This window comes from Zeus faber, assembly GCF_960531495.2.
Source record: "Zeus faber genome assembly, chromosome: 11".
NCBI classification, from domain to species: Eukaryota; Metazoa; Chordata; class Actinopteri; order Zeiformes; family Zeidae; genus Zeus; species Zeus faber.
Window position 1 is genome coordinate 15,519,909 of NC_137205.1, and position 20,033 is coordinate 15,539,941.

The window sequence follows — 20,033 nt, forward strand, 5'->3', positions numbered from 1 at the left end:
CAGGGCCCTGGGTTTGCCTCGGCTCGGGACTGAGTAAGAGTCCTATTTGATGAGGTTGATGTTTGTTGGCACATCTCTGCCCCAGAGGCACAGTGCGAGTCTGAGGAAAGAGCAGCCGGACACCGCAAGGCGTCCCCCCCCCCGCTCATGACATAATAATCCACAACAGCCCGGGCGCCTCATCCAGCAAAGCCATTAACAAACCACCGACATCCCGTTTACTCGCCACGCCGGGGGCCCCCCCCCCCCGGCTCCAGGACTCCACGGAGCCCTGGGTGGATCAGCGCATTGATGCTGCCCGGGCGGACTAACGAGGGTCCGGTTTTTGTGCAGCTCTCGTGTACTGGTTAAAAAGTGGGTTGGAGACTTCCAGCCTACGTGCACGTCGCAGGACTTTGCCTGCGTGCGTGCACACATCATTTTGGTCCACTGCCGCTCTTGCTCCCAGAGAGCGCTTCCCTCTAACTCAACCACCCCCGACCCCACCCCCCCACCCCCCCACGCAAGTCTGGCTTATCCTTTTTTTCAGCTCCATTTCCCTCAAGTTATTGAGACATCGCACCGTACCTACATCCTACACCACCCATTGCCCCCACACACACACCACGCACGCCCGCACGCACACACACACACGCACACGCACACGCACACACACACACACACACACACAGAATCATCCGGAGGAGCCCCGTTGCCAAATCTTTTCAACGTCCTCCACTCCCCTCCGCAGACCCTACAGCCCCTTAAGCTGTCCAGTTGGACACACTGCCTTTCTGTCGGGTCGGTCACACTACCCGCTATCTTGGCCAGACTCCCATTTCATACAGTTACATTTAATGGTGTCTCTGACAGCCAGGAGCTAAATGGAGACAAAGCATCTCTCTCATGCGGTGTTACCTCCTCGTCGGAGTTCATCTGAGACGTAATAGTAGTCGGCCATTATTGCCGTCCAAGCCTGGCCGCACTAAATGTGGCCACTGAAATGAATGAGATGAAGAAAGGCGTCAGGTGCATGAGGTGCTGTGCGCGCGGTTTAAGCGCGTGTGGACATACCGCAAGAAAGTAGAAGGTTACCATGGAGTGTCCAGCTCTTCAATTGCCGCTATGCATCTAACACGGTGACCATAAGTAAGACATGGACGACACTTATCCAGGGGGAGAGAGGTGTTGAAGTTTACGTATGTGGGTGAATGTAAATATCTGAGTCTTCCGCACGTCCGACAGTCTGTCTTTCCCCGGCCGCCTGTTGACACAGGGGCTTGCGTGGCGCTCCTTTGAAGAGGACTGTGGGAAGGCCGCTGGGGCTGCGACCCCCAGCCTTCCCAGATTCCAACGACAGCAGTAACCGCCCCCGCCCCTCCCCCCCCCCGCCGGCATGACTGGAGCGGGGACCTTCCGTCTCCCTGGACAACTGGCACCGAGGCGAGGAAACAGATGACAACACACACACACACACACAATGCACTGAAATAACGCAATAATGGACTTGACCAAAATTTTCCACTCGTAAAGCCGCCTATGTTTCAGAAGGAGCATTTAATCTTTCTCCTGTAGAATATGTGGCCCCCCTCCGCGGCCCGCCCCCCTGTCTATCCGCCGTGATCCCTGCGTCCTGTTATCCCCGTATTTTTTTTCTGCCCCTAAACCACCTCCCCTGGTGCCCCGCCCAACTTGAGTTCTGCTGTGATATTCGCTGCCAGCACCGAGTTTCCCTGCCGCATTACTCCTTCCTACATTCTACTATAATCCCCCTACTTTCTGCGGCTCCCCCAATCATCCTCCTCACACATCTGCACAGAGGCCACGTGCGCGCGAGCACACACACACACACACACACACACACATGCACACACACACACACACACACACACACACACACACTTTGTCCTCTACTACAGGATGTCCCTTCTATGTCAGTGGTTCACAACATTCTGTAGCATATCTTGAATCTTGAATCTTGATATAAATACGATGGCATTCAGATACAATAATACACTAGTAGATGTCATGGTCCATCAAACATCAACGTAAGAAAAAAACAGCAATCACTCCTAGAGACGAACCGAATGTTTGTGCGTCTCCGGAGAGCCCATTTGTATCCTCTGAGCAACTGCCTTGTTGACCCGATTCTCTATGCACGCGTATTGTCTCGTGGCTGTGTGGGCCGTTTAAATTCTTTTTCAGCAGTGGAAGCCGATTTCGTTATCGGCATCAGAAAAACATACAAATTGCTTGTTACGAGGTCTGTTCCACAATCGCGCCGCCTGTTATCCAGCGCTCCCTGGTCATGCGGTACTGTTTTTTAAATAAATTAAGGAATGAGAAGCAAAATAAAAAAAATCGGAGTTTGTCCCGGCGGAACGGTGATTTAAGCCCTTCTCAGGTCTCCAGCCCAGTCCCACGAGTCACTCTGGTTCCACAGAGGAACACGATCCAGCCCTTCCCAGAGAGCAGGTGAATCACTCCTCTGTTTATTCCCTTGTAACTATAAATGTTAGCTGTTACTATAAATGCCAACGCCTAACTCCGGCCTGTGAGGCAGACTATGTGTTGAATAAATAGCCTCCCACAGCTCCAGGAGCACGGCTGCAGCTTTCCTTCCTCTCATCCCTCACTTCTCTGGCCTGTGATGTTGTCTGCGCCCCCTCTGTCAAAGGGCGAGAAATGGAATGGAATGTTTCCTAAAGTCACGTTCAGGAAGGGGACGCGGTGAGACCCAGCCGCCGCTGAAAATTGACCGAGATATGTATTGTCCGACCACAACGGATTTCTTTGTTGCTCAGTGATGAGTCAGGAGTGTCCATAAATAACTCCATGCCACGGAATTATGAAAAGACAATGGGGTCTAAATTAGGTTGCTATGCAAGCCCTGTGAATGTAAAACTAAATCACCTTATTGATTCGTATTTTAATTATTTATTCATTTATTTATTTATTTGTTATTACTATGGATAATCACTATACCATTATTTGTTGTTTTTTTTTTTCTGTATTTTGTTACCATCACACAATTTTAATTTGGAGACAATCTGCAAATATGATCCTTCATCTTTGGTAAAGACTTAAAAAACAAACCCTCTTATGGTCAAACATCTTCCAGGCGGTTTGTAGTCCGACAGTGACCTCCAGCTACGCTCACACGGCGCTCGACAGTGTTCAACACTAAATCTTCTGTGTCCGGGGCGATGAAATCCTAATCCGAGCGTTTCCCCTGTCCTAAAAAAAATGAGTTTGTCTAGACGTGGCCTTAGGGAAGGGACCTCTGCTGGTGTTTGGAGGATATAGTGCCACACAAGGAGGAAAGGATACGACGGCTTGTAAATCCTGTGTGGAAAGCCTCAGCACCGGAACCCGCACCGGAGGCCCCTTGAATGAAACTGTACTCCTCATTTCTATTTCCCAGAATATATAGGATTGGGATCATTTGATATACCTGAGGAAATTTCACTATATAATAATTCTCTTTTCGACGTGCAAAGAAAGCCGGCTAGTGCAGTGGCTCGAGTGTAGGGTTAAGTATCTTGATCGGGGTTATTTTGACAATTGTGGCTGCCTGGGTGCGCCGACCCAAGACCATTCCTTCGGTAGACATCCTACTCACTAACCGCCTAGACTGAAATGCCAGTGGGGATGATTTTGGGAATAAAAGGAACCAATACTTGACAATTTACAGCAATAGAGACCTAATGTTCAGACAGGGAACATCACTGGACGTTATTGAATTTAAAAAGGTCATATCAGTGACATCTTTGCTTCAGACCACGAAGAGACCAAAGGGTTACAACGCTTGTTCAGAGATTTGACGGAGCACTCCGTTATTATTTCACTAATTAAGCAAGATATTGAGATCTCGCTTTGCAGACAGACAGTTCCGTCTCGCCCGCTCGCCCGAAACGACAGGCACTATTTCCGTTTAGATAATGAGAAGTGATGTGCTCTAAGAGAAATGTGCTGCACGAATGAATGGTGCAAACAGCACAACAACAAGACAGCTGCTTCCACCGACTGGAATTGTGTGAAAAGATGGCCATATGGTACTCAACGGCAGACGAGATATTTGCTTAAACATACTGCATAATCCCTAATCCTCTTCAACAAAGATAATAATTGAACTGCAGTTGTGTATAGAGGCCACAAGGGGGCGGAGTTGCTCGCATAAAAGCAGCTCTTGGGCACATTTTTCACATTTTATTCCCCGTAGAAGTATATCAGACTTTAGAGTGTGCTGATGCAGACCGGCCGATAGAAAGCAACATGGTACATTCTGTTCCGGATGTTTGAACTAGAAAAACAATACTATTTTCGTGATGTTTCACAAAGTAAGAAATCCTTGGGAGCTCTAGCAAAGTTGGGAATAGTTTTTTGAAGAAGATAATATTCAAAGAATAATGTTATGAGTAGGGTGTCAGTTACTGTGATTTGTGTCTTTTACATTCGAATATCGCCAAGGGACCTCTCTCTCTGTCCTTGAGGGCTAATCTCACTTCATCCAAACAGTGATATCGGAGTAATGAATGACGCGAACAAGCAGAGAGACAGGCAGATGCGTCCAGGAGAGTTCAAACTTTAAAAGGATGACAAAAAATACATTCAAACAATTACTTTCAATCACCAATATATGTACAACATACTGTATGCACTTCTTAAATTGGCAGTTTGCATCGCGAGTACTCTTCGGTTGTATGAAAAGTAGGCCAGGGGGTTGTCTCATGTGGCCTACTTTAGAGACGGCAGCCTACGCTGTAAGATCAGGACAGCCCGTTGGCCTGTGGCACCATTCAAGTCCTATAATGAATGATGAATGAAGATCAAACAGCTGCCAATTCCACACTTACACCAGACAACACCTGGACTCACATCTGCTTACTATGTACGCATTGTACTGTATATATGCACACACACACACACACATCATCCTGTGAATTCTAATTCTTTCTCTTTCTTTAATTCCATCCTAGCTCAGCCCCTGCAGCAGTTTCTTTCGCCACCCTCTTCCAACATTCGCCGGGACCGTACACTTCCCACACTCTCACCTACAGCAGTTCCTCAGAGCCGAGCAGGCCCTGTCAGCTTTTCTGGAGATGGGTGTCCTACTTTCTCCTCCCAGGACAATCTGCCCATTGTCTGGCTTTAGGGCATGTACCAACTGGTAATTCGCCCGCCTTGGAGTACACGAGAGCTCGAATTAAGAGCACGCATCCCCCTTTTCGCGGCGTCCTGATATGCAGAGATGCACATCTGTGCCGGCACGTCTGACATCAAGTTCTGGAGAGATGTAAAGCGCTGCGCCGGTAAAGCGTGGCGTATCATCTCGGCTTTCACCTATATGGGCTCAGGATAAAAAAAGTGATATCTTCTCTGGCGGGGCGGGGGGGCATTCCGGGATGTTTGATCCATCCCCGGAACATCATGAAGCCGACCAGGGTTCTGATATAGATCGCCATGTGACTTGCGGCCTCTTCCACCGGCAGCTGCATTGTGCATCTCCGATTTACTTTGTCCTTGACTTGCCACAGTTCCCCCTTCCCACCTCCGTCGGTTTGATTTTCTCTCCTCTTTCTTTGCTCCCCTCCTCTCTGTTCTGCCCTTCTCTCCTCCTCTCGCACTTTATCGTATCTCCTCCGCCCTCTTTAAACCTACCTTCTCATTTACCCTCCTCTCCCCACTCCTCCCTCGTCACAGCTCTGCTCCACAACTCGCTCCCGCTTTGCTTTTCTCTTCTCAGAAAGGTCAGGAGGGCTGTGGGTGAGAAGTCTGTGCAGAGGGCCGTGTCAATATGCTATCAAGTGTGTGTGTGTGTGTGTGTGTACTTGATTTGGAAGTAAACACACTGGAAAACCCTCTCTCTTTCTCATTTGTCTTCACTCATGTGTTTTTAGATGCCATTCTTCCACATTTCCAGGATCCCCCTGTCTCTCTTCTGCTGCAGAAGGAGCCGTGAGGCATTCCATGGCGTCTGGAGAGTGAAGGGCCAGAGGCAGGGGCCCCCGGGGCACCATGGGTAACACACTTCAGATTAGACCACCTGTTACTCCATGAGGCACACACACACACACACACACACACTGGAACCATCCCTTTATCTCCCATGCTCTCACATAATTTCTATCACTCTCCCGCCGCTGAGCCTGGGATATTTTTAAGAGGGAGTGAGAGAGGGAGACTAGTTCTCTATAGCTGCCTGGCTCCGAGCTAATTTTGCCTGCATTCCATTTCAGTCACATCTATGGGAAACAGACAAAACAATCTGCAAGATAACTGTGGCACGCAGGCGCACACACACACACACACACGCAAACGCACGCACACACACACACACACACACACACACACACACACACACACACACACACACACACACACACACACACACACACACACACACACACACACACACACACACACACACACACACACTTTGTCAAGCCAGGGCCCCAGGGAGCCGTGTTCAGATACAGGTTTACACACAACACCGTCACAACGTCTGTGTTAGCGTGGCTCCCTCTGTAGCATCGGGGAGCACCCTCCGCTGCGCAAACTATTTTAGAAAGCTCAGAGTCAGAGTTGGGGGGGGGCGATATTACCCACGATCACTGTCCCCAATAACCCTGTAGCGACACAGCCCCTTTAAACTTAAGTATTTTAAGATCAACATTCTGATGCCTCTGTTGCAGTGACCCAGCTCTATAGTCCAGCCGACGCAGCACAAGGTTCCAGGCGGAGCTCGTGTCCTGACTGACTCCACCTCCGGATGGGAGTTCAGGGGTCATCTGTCACCACAGCCCATAACCCAGCTCTCCCTTAATGACTATTGACCGGATTAAACTACTGCATCATTAGGCCGCGGGTTGCAACAGGAACGGAGGGGGGGGTCGTAGATGTTGCTGGAATCATCAGATCTAAAAAAATAATTGAGTCCTCTGCAAAGTTGGAGCCTTAGACAGAGTTTGTGAGAAAGTCTGTTAATGCTGCCCTCACACAGACACTATTTATAAGTAACCTCCTCTTTTTGGCACTGTGGCTCTGTCCTCCTTATCACTGAGCTGTATTTGTTTGTGTGTATGGGTTATTGTGTGTGTGTGTGTGGGTGTGTGTGTGTGTGTGTGTGTGTGTGTGTGTGTGTGTAACACACTGTATAGTAGCCATATCCTCGCAAATAGTCAACATGGTGCGTCCCTGTTTACATTAGGGTTGTAGCGATCAGGCATGTTTACACAGGTCAAATGACAGCACATCCTCAGTGGTTCCTCTGACATACACATACAGTACACACACACACACACACCAAAAGATGAGCCCTAATGAGGCCGAATTATAGTAAATACACACAGGGGCTGTGGCAGGAAGTTTAGATAAGCTCCCCTCCCTCGCCGCTCCACCCCACAGTGGATGAGAATACACAGGGAATTAAATATTCATATTTGGACTTACAGTACAATCCATCTATTTCAAGTACTGCCACAAGGTCAACGTTAACAAAGTCCATTCAGTTGACACCCACTCCACAGCAAACACGGAAAGACACAATCTCATGACATCATCCCTGCTTCGTTGAGGGGGCTTACGTCACCCCGACCTCAAGAGAACGGACGCAGACGTTCCCTGTGGACCGCATGTATAATTAACCCCGAGGAGGGGTGGGGCTGTGGGAGTGACAGACCCCCGCCCCCACATCTCCATCACCAATTCCACACACACTCACAAACACACATGGACATGCCCTTCGCTGCGTACACAAGACGAGGGGATGCCAGCAGGTGTCCAGTGAGGTAACAGGATTGTTTCTTTCTTCATATCGGTGTGTGTTGTCGACACATGGGTGGGTGTAGCCGAGGCGGGCACCTCCGTTCTGATTCATCAGCCACGCTGTAGTACTACAACCAGGCAACCAACACATAAACACTCATCTTGACACACACACACACGTTACAGGCAAGCAGCATCAATGGACACTGTTGCACAGAGCTGTGTATGGATACAGAGCGGTGCAATTCACGGTTGTGCTGGTGATAAAGCTGGAGCAGCAGCGGAGAGAGACCGCGGTCGTGGGATACACTCGCGTCCCGTCTGCGTGATCCTCTCAGAGGGGGGTAAACATGGAGGGCCAGGTACATGGACCAGTGTTGACAGACATTCTGAAAAGGGCGGTTGACAGAAGCAAGCAGCTCGGCTGACAGGCACGGCAAACGACCACAAAAGCACACCCACGAGGAGGTCAGGACGATCGGCCCGGCAGAGAAACAAATGCACTGCGACCGGGCTGTGATTAATGACACCCGTCCCATCTCCTCCCCCTTCCGCTGGTATCAGACCAGAGGACTAATTGGCCATTACATGGATCCGGCCCACATAAATGGCCGTCGAGGACACCAACGAGCCGCCACGCCCCTGTTCCCTCGCCCCTCTTCCCCCTTCCCTCCCTCTGTCCTGCCGAGGTGTTGACATGAGCCGCCAGCGTCAGGGATGAAGCCGGCGGCGCTTCAGCTGTGTCATCCCTCCAGAGGCCCGGAGCACCCGCACGCACGCACGCCATGCCCCCCTCCCCTCCCCCCCGGTAGACCCTGCCCTCCCGAACGCACCATCGCTGGAGGATAGGCGTGCTGCGCTGTTTGCTTTCGCCTCAGGGCCGGTCGGGAGGGATGTTTATGAATGGACCAGATGCTGCGCTGTGTGTGTGTGGGGGGGTGGGTGTCAGTCTTATGAAGTCTAAGCGTGCGTAGCACCCATTGCCACCCTTCACTTTCAGTCCCTCCCTTCGACCCTCCCTACCTCTCCTCCTCACCTGGTCCATGGTTTCAGCGAGCCTCTCTCCTCCCGCTCCTCGTCATGGCATGGGAGTGTCACCGGCGTCTCCTGGTTCCCCGGTCCTCAGAGGGGGCGGGCAGCCCGGCAGGGGACCGCCGAGCATCTCCGGAGGGGCACGGTGCTCCTTTCTCCCTCGCCCCCTCCCTCCCTCCCTCTGCCGTCTTCCCGGTGTGAGGGTGACAGCCGGCTACATCCAAGCGAGCGCTCCCCCTCTCCTCTCCCCGTGGCTCTTGCTCCCTTCCGCTGCCGGTCTGGGCCGAGATGGGGGAGTCAGCAGGGCGTGTGTGTGTGTGCGCGCGTGTGTGTGTATGTGTGTGTGTGTGTGTGTGTGTGTGTGTGTGTGTGTATGTGTGTGTGTGTGTGTGTGTGTGCGCGCGCGCGCGCTGGATCCGAGTCTATCTCGCGGGGAGCACAGGCGTACGGAGGGAGACTCCCGCTCTGTTTTGCGCTCTCCACCCCTTTCACTGGCTCGGTGTGTGAGCTGGCCCCTTGCCTCACCTCCCCTCCCCTCTCTTCCTCAACTGACCCCCCCTACTCCACTCCTCCCTCTCAATCCCCTCCCTCTTGCTCGCCCTCCACTTCCCCCCTTCTGCCCATCCCCCCCCCCCCCCCCCCCCGCTGCCGTAGCTGAAGGGAGCCGGAGTGAGCAAATCGGAGGGGAGGTGGGAGGTCGGGAGAGCAGAGCCGCGGGACGGGATTGGTCAAGGAAAGCCATGTGACTCCCGTCAGCGGTCTCTGGGACCCGCCACCAGCTGTCCCGCTCCCGCTTTCTCCCCAAACCTCGGTTGCCATTGACAACAGCTGCTGTGGAACACACCAGCCCGCGGCGATTGGCTGGCTGGATTGACGGGCCCCGCCCTGGTTGGGAGGAGCCTGGTGGGACGTGTAGTCCTGGCAATAGGAGCGAGGGTTGGGGGGGGGGGGGGCGACATCAGTTAGGCTTATTTATCACACTTCTCTCTGGATTGTATGTGTTAATGCAGTGATTCTCAACATGGGGTTCGGGTACACCCAGGGTTCCCTTCAAGGGGTTCCGAGGGGCCCCCAGCAAAATGATTAATAGTGAAGCTTCCCCTCGATTTCATTTGCAAGACATTGAAACCATTACGGAATGGGGAACAATGAATGTTCTGATCCCAGTTTCGCTGTTATCTGCCGAACTATAGTTTGTACACGTGTACGTAAATTCAGACTAAATCATATCCGACAATAAAAATCCTCTCAGATTGGGGTCCCCGAGTCAAAACCTCTGCCGGTAGACGCGAGAGGGTTTGAGAATCACTGTGTTAAGGCAGCAGTTTGTCCACCTACAGTACGGCAGGCCTAAGACAGGTGTAAGACTGCAGGTCACGACGGCGAATATTAACCCTCTGATGTATGAATGTACTGAGTCTCTACACAAGTAATGAACACACACACACACACACACTTGGCACACACGCAAGGCGTAAAGAGCCATAGGCCCGGGCATTCTTGGTCATTCAGGAAAAAGACATCCTCTGTCGTTTCCCCCCCAGCCAGCACCGAGGGAAACTCCCACCCCACAACAACAGGAACTCGGCAACTGAAGGCCACGGCTACAAGCTCGGAGGCAACCCCACCCGCCCGCCCACTCGGCCCCTCCATGCCTCTGTCACTACCTCCCATTTCTTCTTCCTCTATTATCTATTCCTCCCCACCCCCTCCTCTAATTCTATTGTACCTTCGCGTTTAAATTCTCTGCTCTCACCCCTTGCTGCTTTACCCTTTCTCACCCAACCGCCCCCAAACCCTCCCCAATTTCACTGGCATTCCATTAGTGGCCGTGAGATGTTGCAGGTGCCAGAGAGTTGAGCCAGTGTCAAAGGCGACGAGTTTAAAAAAAAAACAATAGTCCTGGAATAACCTTGAACAATGCTTCAAAATGCACAACCTTCACAATCACAATCTTGCCAAGGCAACTCCCTGTGGATGCACGCAGGAACTTAAGAAACGGCAGACTGGCCGGTTGAATTAAAACAACAGCAACACAGTACAAATACAAATAAATAGAAGAAACACCAATTTCAGGCACATTATCCAGGTGTGTAGCTGTGGTGCGGGTGAAATATATACGTATTTGCTTTATTTTTTGGTTACCCTTCTCTTGTTTTATCCCTCATGTGCATCATATACTGTGGAGAGCTGCAGTGTTATTTGATCTGAACGTGCCAGTCCCTGAGCTGAGATTAAAGTGTGCATGTGTGGGTTCCAAGATAGAACAGTGGGTGTATTGTAAGACTGGTAGATTATGTTATCAGTGGTGGAATTCTGATTATTTGACACTAGTGGGGTCTGTCTGAGCACACGTGGGCCAAACTTAAAACTGAAAAGTGTGTGTGTGTGTGTGTGTGTGTGTGTGTGTGTGTGTGTGTGTGTGTGTGTGTGTGTGGTGGTGGGGGGTTCAGATGTTTTTATTTTTTATCAGTTATCAGGTTGAAATTCCTGTGCAGCCTTTTTTTCCCCCACTGTATTTTAATTATTTATCTGCATTGAATCATTCGGACTGACTCGAATCGTTCCGAACGCACTACCTTTGCGGGGAAGGGGATGTCCTGTGCAAAATATAGGTTTCCCTCTTGGGTGGATGGAAATATGTCCAATGAAATTAGAAATGAGTGCAATTGCAATTGCAATCCCCCCCCGCCCCTAACTGTAACTGCATTGTGGGGGTTTTTTTTTAGCGGCATGATTCCGTTGTCCTAATTAATCACGTTAAGCCTGAGCAAACACCGCCATCTTCAGGCCACTGCGAAGCCTTGTCTGGTGTGCGCCACACCGCGCTACAAAGCGCTGCAGCGTAGGCGGATAGATCCGGCCAAGCGGCGAGTTGCAGACGTAAAATACGTAAATATGTCGGTGTTGAAAACGTTCCGCACCCAGGATGATGAATCCCCATTCGATATTGGATATTCTCAAAAGAAATAAATAAATAAACAAATACATCAACTTACTCAATAAATAGATAGATGGATACGTAGATAAATGCATGAATAAATAAGCAAGCAGGCAAGCCGGAAGACAGGCATTTGTAAACGACGCCCTGGGCTTTCTCTGACTGACCACGCGGTGTCGCCCGAGAGTCGATAAGGCCTGCACACGTGGCAAAACATGAACTCTGGCAGGTGCACGATCCATGACGTCACTGATTAGGAAGCGTAAAGCAAACAGAACCAAAATTAACCTATAACAACAACAATAATAATTATTATTATCATTATTATCATTATCACCCTTCTGTCTTGTATCCTGGCCATGGCATTGTGTCGTTGAAATCGCATTCTCAATATTTAAGTGTGTGTGTTAGGTCGAGGAAAAAAAAGAGACGTTTGCTTTTACCGATAAATATGAAGTTACTGTTGATTGCACAGTGTAATGGCTATGGAGTCACGACACCTTCTGCGTTTAATATTGGTTCACTATAAGCCTCCATATTGGGACTGCCCCGGGTACGATCTCCCAGGAAGATAATAGATTTACGGCAGGGCATCACAGGAAGTGCATCAACCAATGCGCGACAAAGCAACAACATTAGCAATGGCACATACACAGATCAACCACAACATTAAAACCACTGACAGGTGAAGTGAATAACATTGCTCCTCTTGTACAATGGCGCCTGTCAAGGGGTGGGATATATTAGGCAGCAAGTGAACAGTCAGCTCTTGAAGTTGATGTGTTGGAAGCAGGAAAAATGGGCAAGCGTAAGGATCTGAGCCACTTTGACAAGGGCCAAATTGTGATGGCTACACGACTGGGTCAGAGCATCTCCAAAACGACAGCTCTTGTGAGGCGTTCCAGGTATGCAGTGGTTGGTACCTACCAAAAGTGGTCCAAGGAAGGACAACTGGTGAACCAGAGTCAAGGCTGCGGGCTCATTGACGCGTGTGGGGAGCGAAGTCTAACCCGTCTGGTCCCATCCCACAGCTTGCTGCATATGGGGTTGAGCGGTCAGTGTCCATGCTGACCCCTGTCCACCGCAGAAAGGGCCTACAATGGGCATGTGCGCGTCAGGGCTGGACCATGGAGAAATACGAAGAATGTGGTCAGGTCTGATGAATCATGTTTTCTTCGACATCACGTGGATGGCCGGGGTTAGGGTCCGATCCGATCAAGCATCTGTGAGATGAGCTGGAACAACATGGAGACCCCACCTGGCAACTTCCAGGACTTAAGGGATCTGCTGCTAACGTCTTGGTGCCAGATACCACAGGACACCTCCAGAGGTCTTGTGGAGTCCATGCCTCCACGGGTCAGAGCTGTTTTGGCAGCGGGAGGGGGAGCTACACACTATTAGTGATTATTAGTGCTGGTTTTAATGTTGTGGCTGATCAGTGTAGTTAGTTTCAACTCTTCTGACCCTGAACATCATTCGTTTCTCAAAAACACAACATGAGAGCATTTCCACCCCGTTCACACAGAATAAGAAAGACAAATGTTTATGGCGCATATAAGCAAAAGACGCTGAGTTTGAGTGAAAACCATCTTTATTTTGCACATTGTGTTAGATACAGTGTTGGCCCTTGGTACCAGTAAACCTTTTGATTATTTGTAAGCAGAAGAAGAAAGAAACATAACCATGGTTTGATGGAAAAGCCATAAACAATTAACATGTATACTGAAAAATTCAATGATTGCTCTTCACGTGGCGAGTCGCTCACAAAAAAATGAACAAACTTAAATGCAATAAAACACAGTGAAAAGTAAGTGGCCGTGACAGTTTGGTCATCATAACATCACACAGCTTCCATGACATCAGAACTACTGAGGTCAGAGCAGCGTTATTGCACTGGTTAGATTCCCTTTGACCTGGCAAGATTTTCACTGGACGAGGCAGGACGTTATTTTAGGGGGAAATTTGAGGGAGTCATTATTTTTCAGTTAAAATGAGATTAAAACGATGCAGCCCCTACAAATACTAATTGTGTGCCATTCACTATGAGGTTGATATGTCGTCCAGTTGGACATTTTCCTTAACCATAGTTGGTTCAAACGTGAAAATATAAACTCTTGGTGAATCCATGATCCGTTCGGCTATGGATTCAGCCGACTTTACACGCAGATGCTTTTTGTCCACTTTTTTTTTTTTTTTAAAGGAAACACACAGGCATATATAAAGAAGACTAGATCACGCGACCACTGGTCAGCTCAGGCTAAGCGTTGACAGAGTGAGCCCGGGGTATGAACTCGCATACGGGAAACCTGAACACGCAACACCAACCTGGCCGCAGTAAACATCTACTGAGATCGACATCATAAAGACAAGATAGAGGAAGAGCGATAGTAGGAGAGCGGGCTCCACTTCTTCTCCAGCTCCGCTCTTCGTTCCGGGGTTCCTCCTCAGGTGACCTTTGAACTCGGATGGAAACCCTGGCGGTCAAGCTCTCCTCCTCTCCTGAAACAGACACTGCAGTTGATGGAAAAGGTGCCATTTAATTACTGACTTTATTATTTTTTTTATATATATATAATTGTGGCATTCCCCTAGTCCGGGGATTCCCAAACTTTTTCATGGCAAGACCGCGTTGGCAGACTTTAACTCGGGGGTCTAGTGATCTGGCCAAGTTCAACTAGTTGGAAGCCGTGGGGGGAAAAAAAAAACTGTCCGACATTTTTTTTTTTTTTTACGTCATGCATGAGTGAATTGTTTCATCAAAGGTAAAAAATAACATAAAAAAGCAAAAAACCCAGAATCATAAAAATAACCTTTGTTATATTGTATTTAATACTGTAGTAGTACAATTGTATGGCTTACTTTTAATTTGTGGGCCAATTTTTTATAATATATTATACAATATTTTATAGTAATAAATTGTAATAATAATCAAATATATTCATCATATTATTGCCCTGATTTACCTTGAACCCCACCCTTATTAGTGAAGGATCTGATGTATTTATGCCGTATGAATTTTTTTAAACACGTATAAAAATGTGGAAACGAAAACAACAAAAGCCCTGCCGCCGACCCCTGCAATACCTTCACGGACCCCTCGGGGCCCGCGGACCTCCGCTTGGAAACCAGACCCATCCACACACCCCATCAGCTCCCATGTGCATGTCTGTCGTTAAACCGCCATTGCCCTGCACCCTCCCGGTACCACCTCGTGCCATCGGATGCTCTTACCGTGGTCCGCGATGAAGCGCAGGGACGAAGGAGGGATCCCACACCTCCTCCTCCTCCACCTCCGCCTCCGCCTCCTCCGCCTCCTCCCCTCCCGACCGGCCGCTCATCACAATATGTAGATGATGTAGGACAGGAACACCAGCCCCATGATGGCGAAAAACATCAACACCAAGATGTCCAACATGATGATGCGGATACCGGGGGAGGAAAAAAAAAAACGGGGGGGGGGGGGGCGCAGATGCTGGAAGAGCCTACGTCACGACCCGTGACGGCGCTCACGCCGCAAAAACGCTACCGGTGCAGATCGGAGGCGATCGGGCATTTCCGGAACCGAAACATTCTGCGGAGTCGGCCACGGGATGTGACGTCATCGCGATTTAGTGCCCCCCCCCCCGCGGCTGTATTGTGGGGTGTTGAGCTGTACCGGCGTCGCCCTGTTCGTGAATCTCTCTCTCTCTCTTGTTAAAATAAAGATGCTTTAAAAATCAAAAACTCTCTCTCTCTCTCTCTCTCTCTCTCTCCCTCTCTCTCTCTCTCTCTCTCCCTCCCTCCCTCCCTCCCTCTCTCTCGGAGCTGTTTTTCCTGCCGGGTTGCCAGGGTTGCGCCGTCAACAGTTCCGTCAACTCAGGCGCGCACTCCACACGGCACCCCCTGCAGGGCCCCCGAGAGAGTGGCGGGGGGTTCCGCGGCAAAAACAACAACAACAAAAACAATCATCTTGTGTTTTGTTTTACATGGCTTCACCCCCTCACCCCTCCCCTCAGATATGAACATTTAAAAACATCTCAAATGTCTGAGGTGTATTCAGACACGGAATCCGAATCCAGTTTGTATGGGGCCTTGACGTACGAAAGGTTTCGGGGACCCCCTGATTGGTGAAACGCACCACTCATTCATCGGCTTTATTTTTAATCCGATATAAATGAGACTGGGAGCGCAATTCATCCCTCCCTTAGAGACTGAATGGAAAAAAAAACCCCAAAACCTTTCAGATGATGCCGCTGACTATCTTGATCATATCATAGACATATGTCATATCACGGCCTTTCCTTGTGATGTGATGAAACAGAATAAAAATGCGAGCTTCACCCGCAGGCTCGACAAGCCCCGTCCGGCGACCGCTTTTTTTCCGAGGTTGGATGGGGAACAACGGAACGGTAAATTGCCCAGAAACAAATTGGGGAATAACACAGCGGGTTTGGAGACAACAGTCTGAGAAAAAAAAAAAAAAAGAAGACATTTTTATTGAATCTGCAGAATTATAAGTACAAGTTGAAGTGCTGTAACAGGGCAACAAGAGATGGTATCAGGTCCGTCGATTTCATAGTATTCTTGAATTTCAAATACATGAATAAGTCAGTGTAGATGGCGTCCTTATTTTTTGTTAAAAAATATATCAAAACAAAGCCATTTAATATGAAATGCACAAACTGGTCTGAATACAAGGTCAGTGATTGTGGGTTACATGATTGGGATGGGAACTGTCTACATAACCAGTTATCAGAGGAGCGGGAGATAATTAATCAAAAGCTTGGACGCCTACACGGAGAAAGCAGAGGGTACGAGGGGTCCGGGCAGTGAGAGGAGCAGAGTAGGGACTTGGGAGCATTTTTGGCGCAAAAGAGGTCAACGCCCGGACTCACATCTAGGTCGGTCTAACGCGTCGGCCTGTCCTCAGCGCGGGACCTGACCGGCCCCGCCCTCCACCCCAAACACATTCCCCTTCCATTGCGGGCGCTCATGTCGGGCCGTGCCTTGCCCCAGTGACCACCAATTTATCTTGAGTCACACCAACCAACACTGCCCGTTTTTTTTTTTTTTTGTTTTGCCTTCTCGGTGCCACCGATTCAGATCTCCAAATGAACCTCACCAACCAATCACTGGCGCAGAGGCAGGAGAAAGCAAGACCGGCACGTGTCCTCATCTGGAAAGTAAACACGATGAGAGACGGTCGCCAGAGCAACCCGATAAATGATATGCTTTAGTTGTTTTTTTTTTTTGTTTACTTCACTACGTAGGCCGGGCCAGACCTTGAGGCCAAACCGTCTTGTGTGCCCCTCGCTTCACCCAATCGTCTAGAGTCTACTTTGCGAACACACCAGTCCAGTTGTCGAGAAGAGGCTGGTGCAACAGGCAGGCCTGCCATGATCCCTTTCCTCCGTCGGCCCGACCCTTTTTTTGAGGTGTGTTGTGTTGAGTTTGGATGCGGCGACCTCCTCCCCAGCTCTTGTCAAAATTCATCGCGCTTTGGGCGTTACAAAAGTGATACAAATATTCAACACCGACTTGTCTGACATGTGTTGCACCACGATGGGTTTTGAATGAGTCAATTTATTAGGATTCTTTATTTTTTTTTAATATATCATGGAATCCCGCCGCCCCACCCTCCCTCCCCAGACTTATTCACAATGCATGAACTGTAACATATTTTAACTGCAGGCAAGACACTTCCCGTAGCACCACAACCTGGAAAAAAAAAAAAAAAATCCCCCAATTCTTTTTTTTTTTTTTTTTTGTGTTTTTTTTTTTTTTTTAAATGATACATGTACAATTTTACAACTCCACCTAGCTACATAGTGAGCCTAGTTTCTCTTGCTAGAGCCAACGCCGCCATCACTGGAGAGAATCAATCAGCCACGATAAGGGGAAGGAGAGGACTATGTAGAGGCCAGCTGAGGATTATTTACACCACTTGGAAATGGTCAAATGTTGTCTAAGCATCACACCACCACACAGCCATTGTGGTGGCCAGGCGGCAACTTGACTTTGCTATTGTTTCCGTTCACTCCCCCACGCCCACTGGTCGAGGGGGATTTAACGAGCAAATTAAGCTGGATAACGTGGATTTTGATTTCGGGTTATTATATTTCAAACTGAATTGCCAATTAAATTTGAGGACTTTTCAGGTTGACGAGTCCAGTAGCCGAAAAACTGTGGGTTTCTTGTCCTGGATCAGCGCTACTTTCTGGCACTATGTTGGTGTTGCAGCATTAAGAACTGACTTAACATGCTACGAATACCTCCACTTTCTTACAGAGGTCATCGGATTCTAATCGGTCACATCTACACAGGAATACAGCTGATTGGGGCGTGGCAGCCAGCATGACTGAAACAGCAGGTTGATCGGTTTAATTCACCCGATTCTAGAGAAAACTGGTTTGCCCTGTTTCAGAACTGGAGTCGCTGGTTTATTCGGTTGAACACAATGACATCGTTTAAAAAATAAGCCTCTTTACAATGACACGAAACAAGGAAAAAAAAAAAAAAACCAACAAAAAAAATAAAAAAGAGAGAAACAGCATAAGAGAATTTAAAAATAACATTTATCACAGCCAGGGTTTTTGACTTTGATATGATTTGACAATCACACACACACACACACACACACACACACTGGAATGTTCATTGACGAAAAAAATAAAACAAACAATGGAATGCAATGACTTAAAAGAAAGAAAAGATTCACACGACACCGTTGTGCTTGGCTTTTTTCTGTTCTCGTAATCGGCCTACGTAGTCTAATGGTCGCTCTGCGGCGCCGGGGGAGGGCCCTGACCTGTCACCGTCTCCCTTTTCGTCGCAGTTCAACCATCACCGCCATAGCCTGGCGGTCTGCTTAAGACAAAAAGGTATCCAGAAGCAGGATCATGGGCTCGGCACTACACCCACTGAGGTGGTTAGGTGTGTGTGTGTGTGTGTGTGTGTGTGTGTGTGTGTGTGTGTGTGTGTGGAAGGAAGGCAGGATCAAAGGGACGCACTTGAGTTTTCGCTAAGATTCCAGTTTCATCGCAATACCTACAATGCAGAGCTTTGCCACCTAAGGGTGCCTGCAAGAGTGTGTGTCTGTGTGTATATATGTATGTATATGTGTGTACATATATATATACACACACACACATACATATATACACACACACATACGTATAAATATATATACATACGTGCGTGCGCACACACACACACACACACACACACACACACACACACACACACACACACACACACACACACACACACACACACACACACACACACACACACACACACACACACACACACACGACAGATATTCTGGCTGAGTCGTGCAGCGGCATCAGGCTAAATGGAATGTACAAAAGTCAAACCGTGATAGTGGAATCCTACACTGCTCTTCCAGTTTGGCCAAGATCACTTTCAAAATGCAACACGCAAATACAGGGTTCCTGAAGCCTTCTCCATATAAGAGTTACCGCAATTATCCGATGCCACGGCAACCATGTGGCGACAGACGAGTTAGCGCAGAGGTCTAACAGGGTTTTGTTGTTTAATTTGAATATATGTATATATATTTTTTCATTCGTTTGTGTTAAGATCGGAAGTGCTACAGCTAGGATGCAGCGACATGACACGGCACGATCCGACGCACGGCCACGACTGTTTATCGTCGCAGACGTTCAATTTCAACCCCGCGGGCAGCGCCAGAGCGGAGCCGGGAGTGGGAAAGCAGGAGGATGAGGAAAACATTCAAATGGAAGGGAAAAACAAGTCGGCACAGACGGAAAGACAGACAGGTATATGGGGGGGCGGTGGGGGTGGGGCGTCTGTGGCTGTGAAGCTGAGCGGCGGGAGCAGGGAGGAAACGCAGACGGGCGGTGGCGCCGGGGGGGCCCACAGGACAGGTTGTAAAAGCAAGAGATAAATCAAAGAGAAAGCGGTATTAACATGAGATGGCACTGGGCTTTTTCAATTCTTTCTTTCCTTTCGCTCCCTCTTCTCAGATGGCCTCCACGTAGTTGGCGGGCAGCATGCCCTGCTGGCCGGTGCGCTCCACGCGGCCGTACATCCAGCCCTCGTCGATCTGCTGCACGTCCACGATCATGTCGCCTTCCACGAAGGAGACCTCGTCCTCGTCGGCGGCAGAGTAGTCGTACACGGCCCGGTACCGCTTCTGGAGGGAGAAACACAACGAGAAACAAACGAAAACAAACAAAAAAAAAAAGTGAGACGCCTTAATTGTTGGAATGCATATCCGTGTGGATGTCTGCGGGTCTCGGAAAGTAAGAACACTTTCAGCGAATCGTAAGCTTGATTGTTCTGCGTTAGG

The 20,033-nt window shown here is 49.1% G+C and overlaps 1 protein-coding gene across 1 annotated transcript in view; it reads right to left on the bottom strand.

The window, feature by feature from the left end:
• Window positions 1-17,377: 17,377 nt before the first annotated feature.
• The window catches only part of lasp1 (LIM and SH3 protein 1), a 31,323-nt gene continuing 28,667 nt past the window's right edge, over window positions 17,378-20,033 (bottom strand). Inside the window, exon 7 of the mRNA XM_080010185.1 lies at window positions 17,378-19,877. Within this exon, the coding sequence (XP_079866311.1) occupies window positions 19,704-19,877 (174 nt within the window). The 3' untranslated portion in view covers window positions 17,378-19,703. The remainder of the gene's footprint in view (window positions 19,878-20,033) is intronic.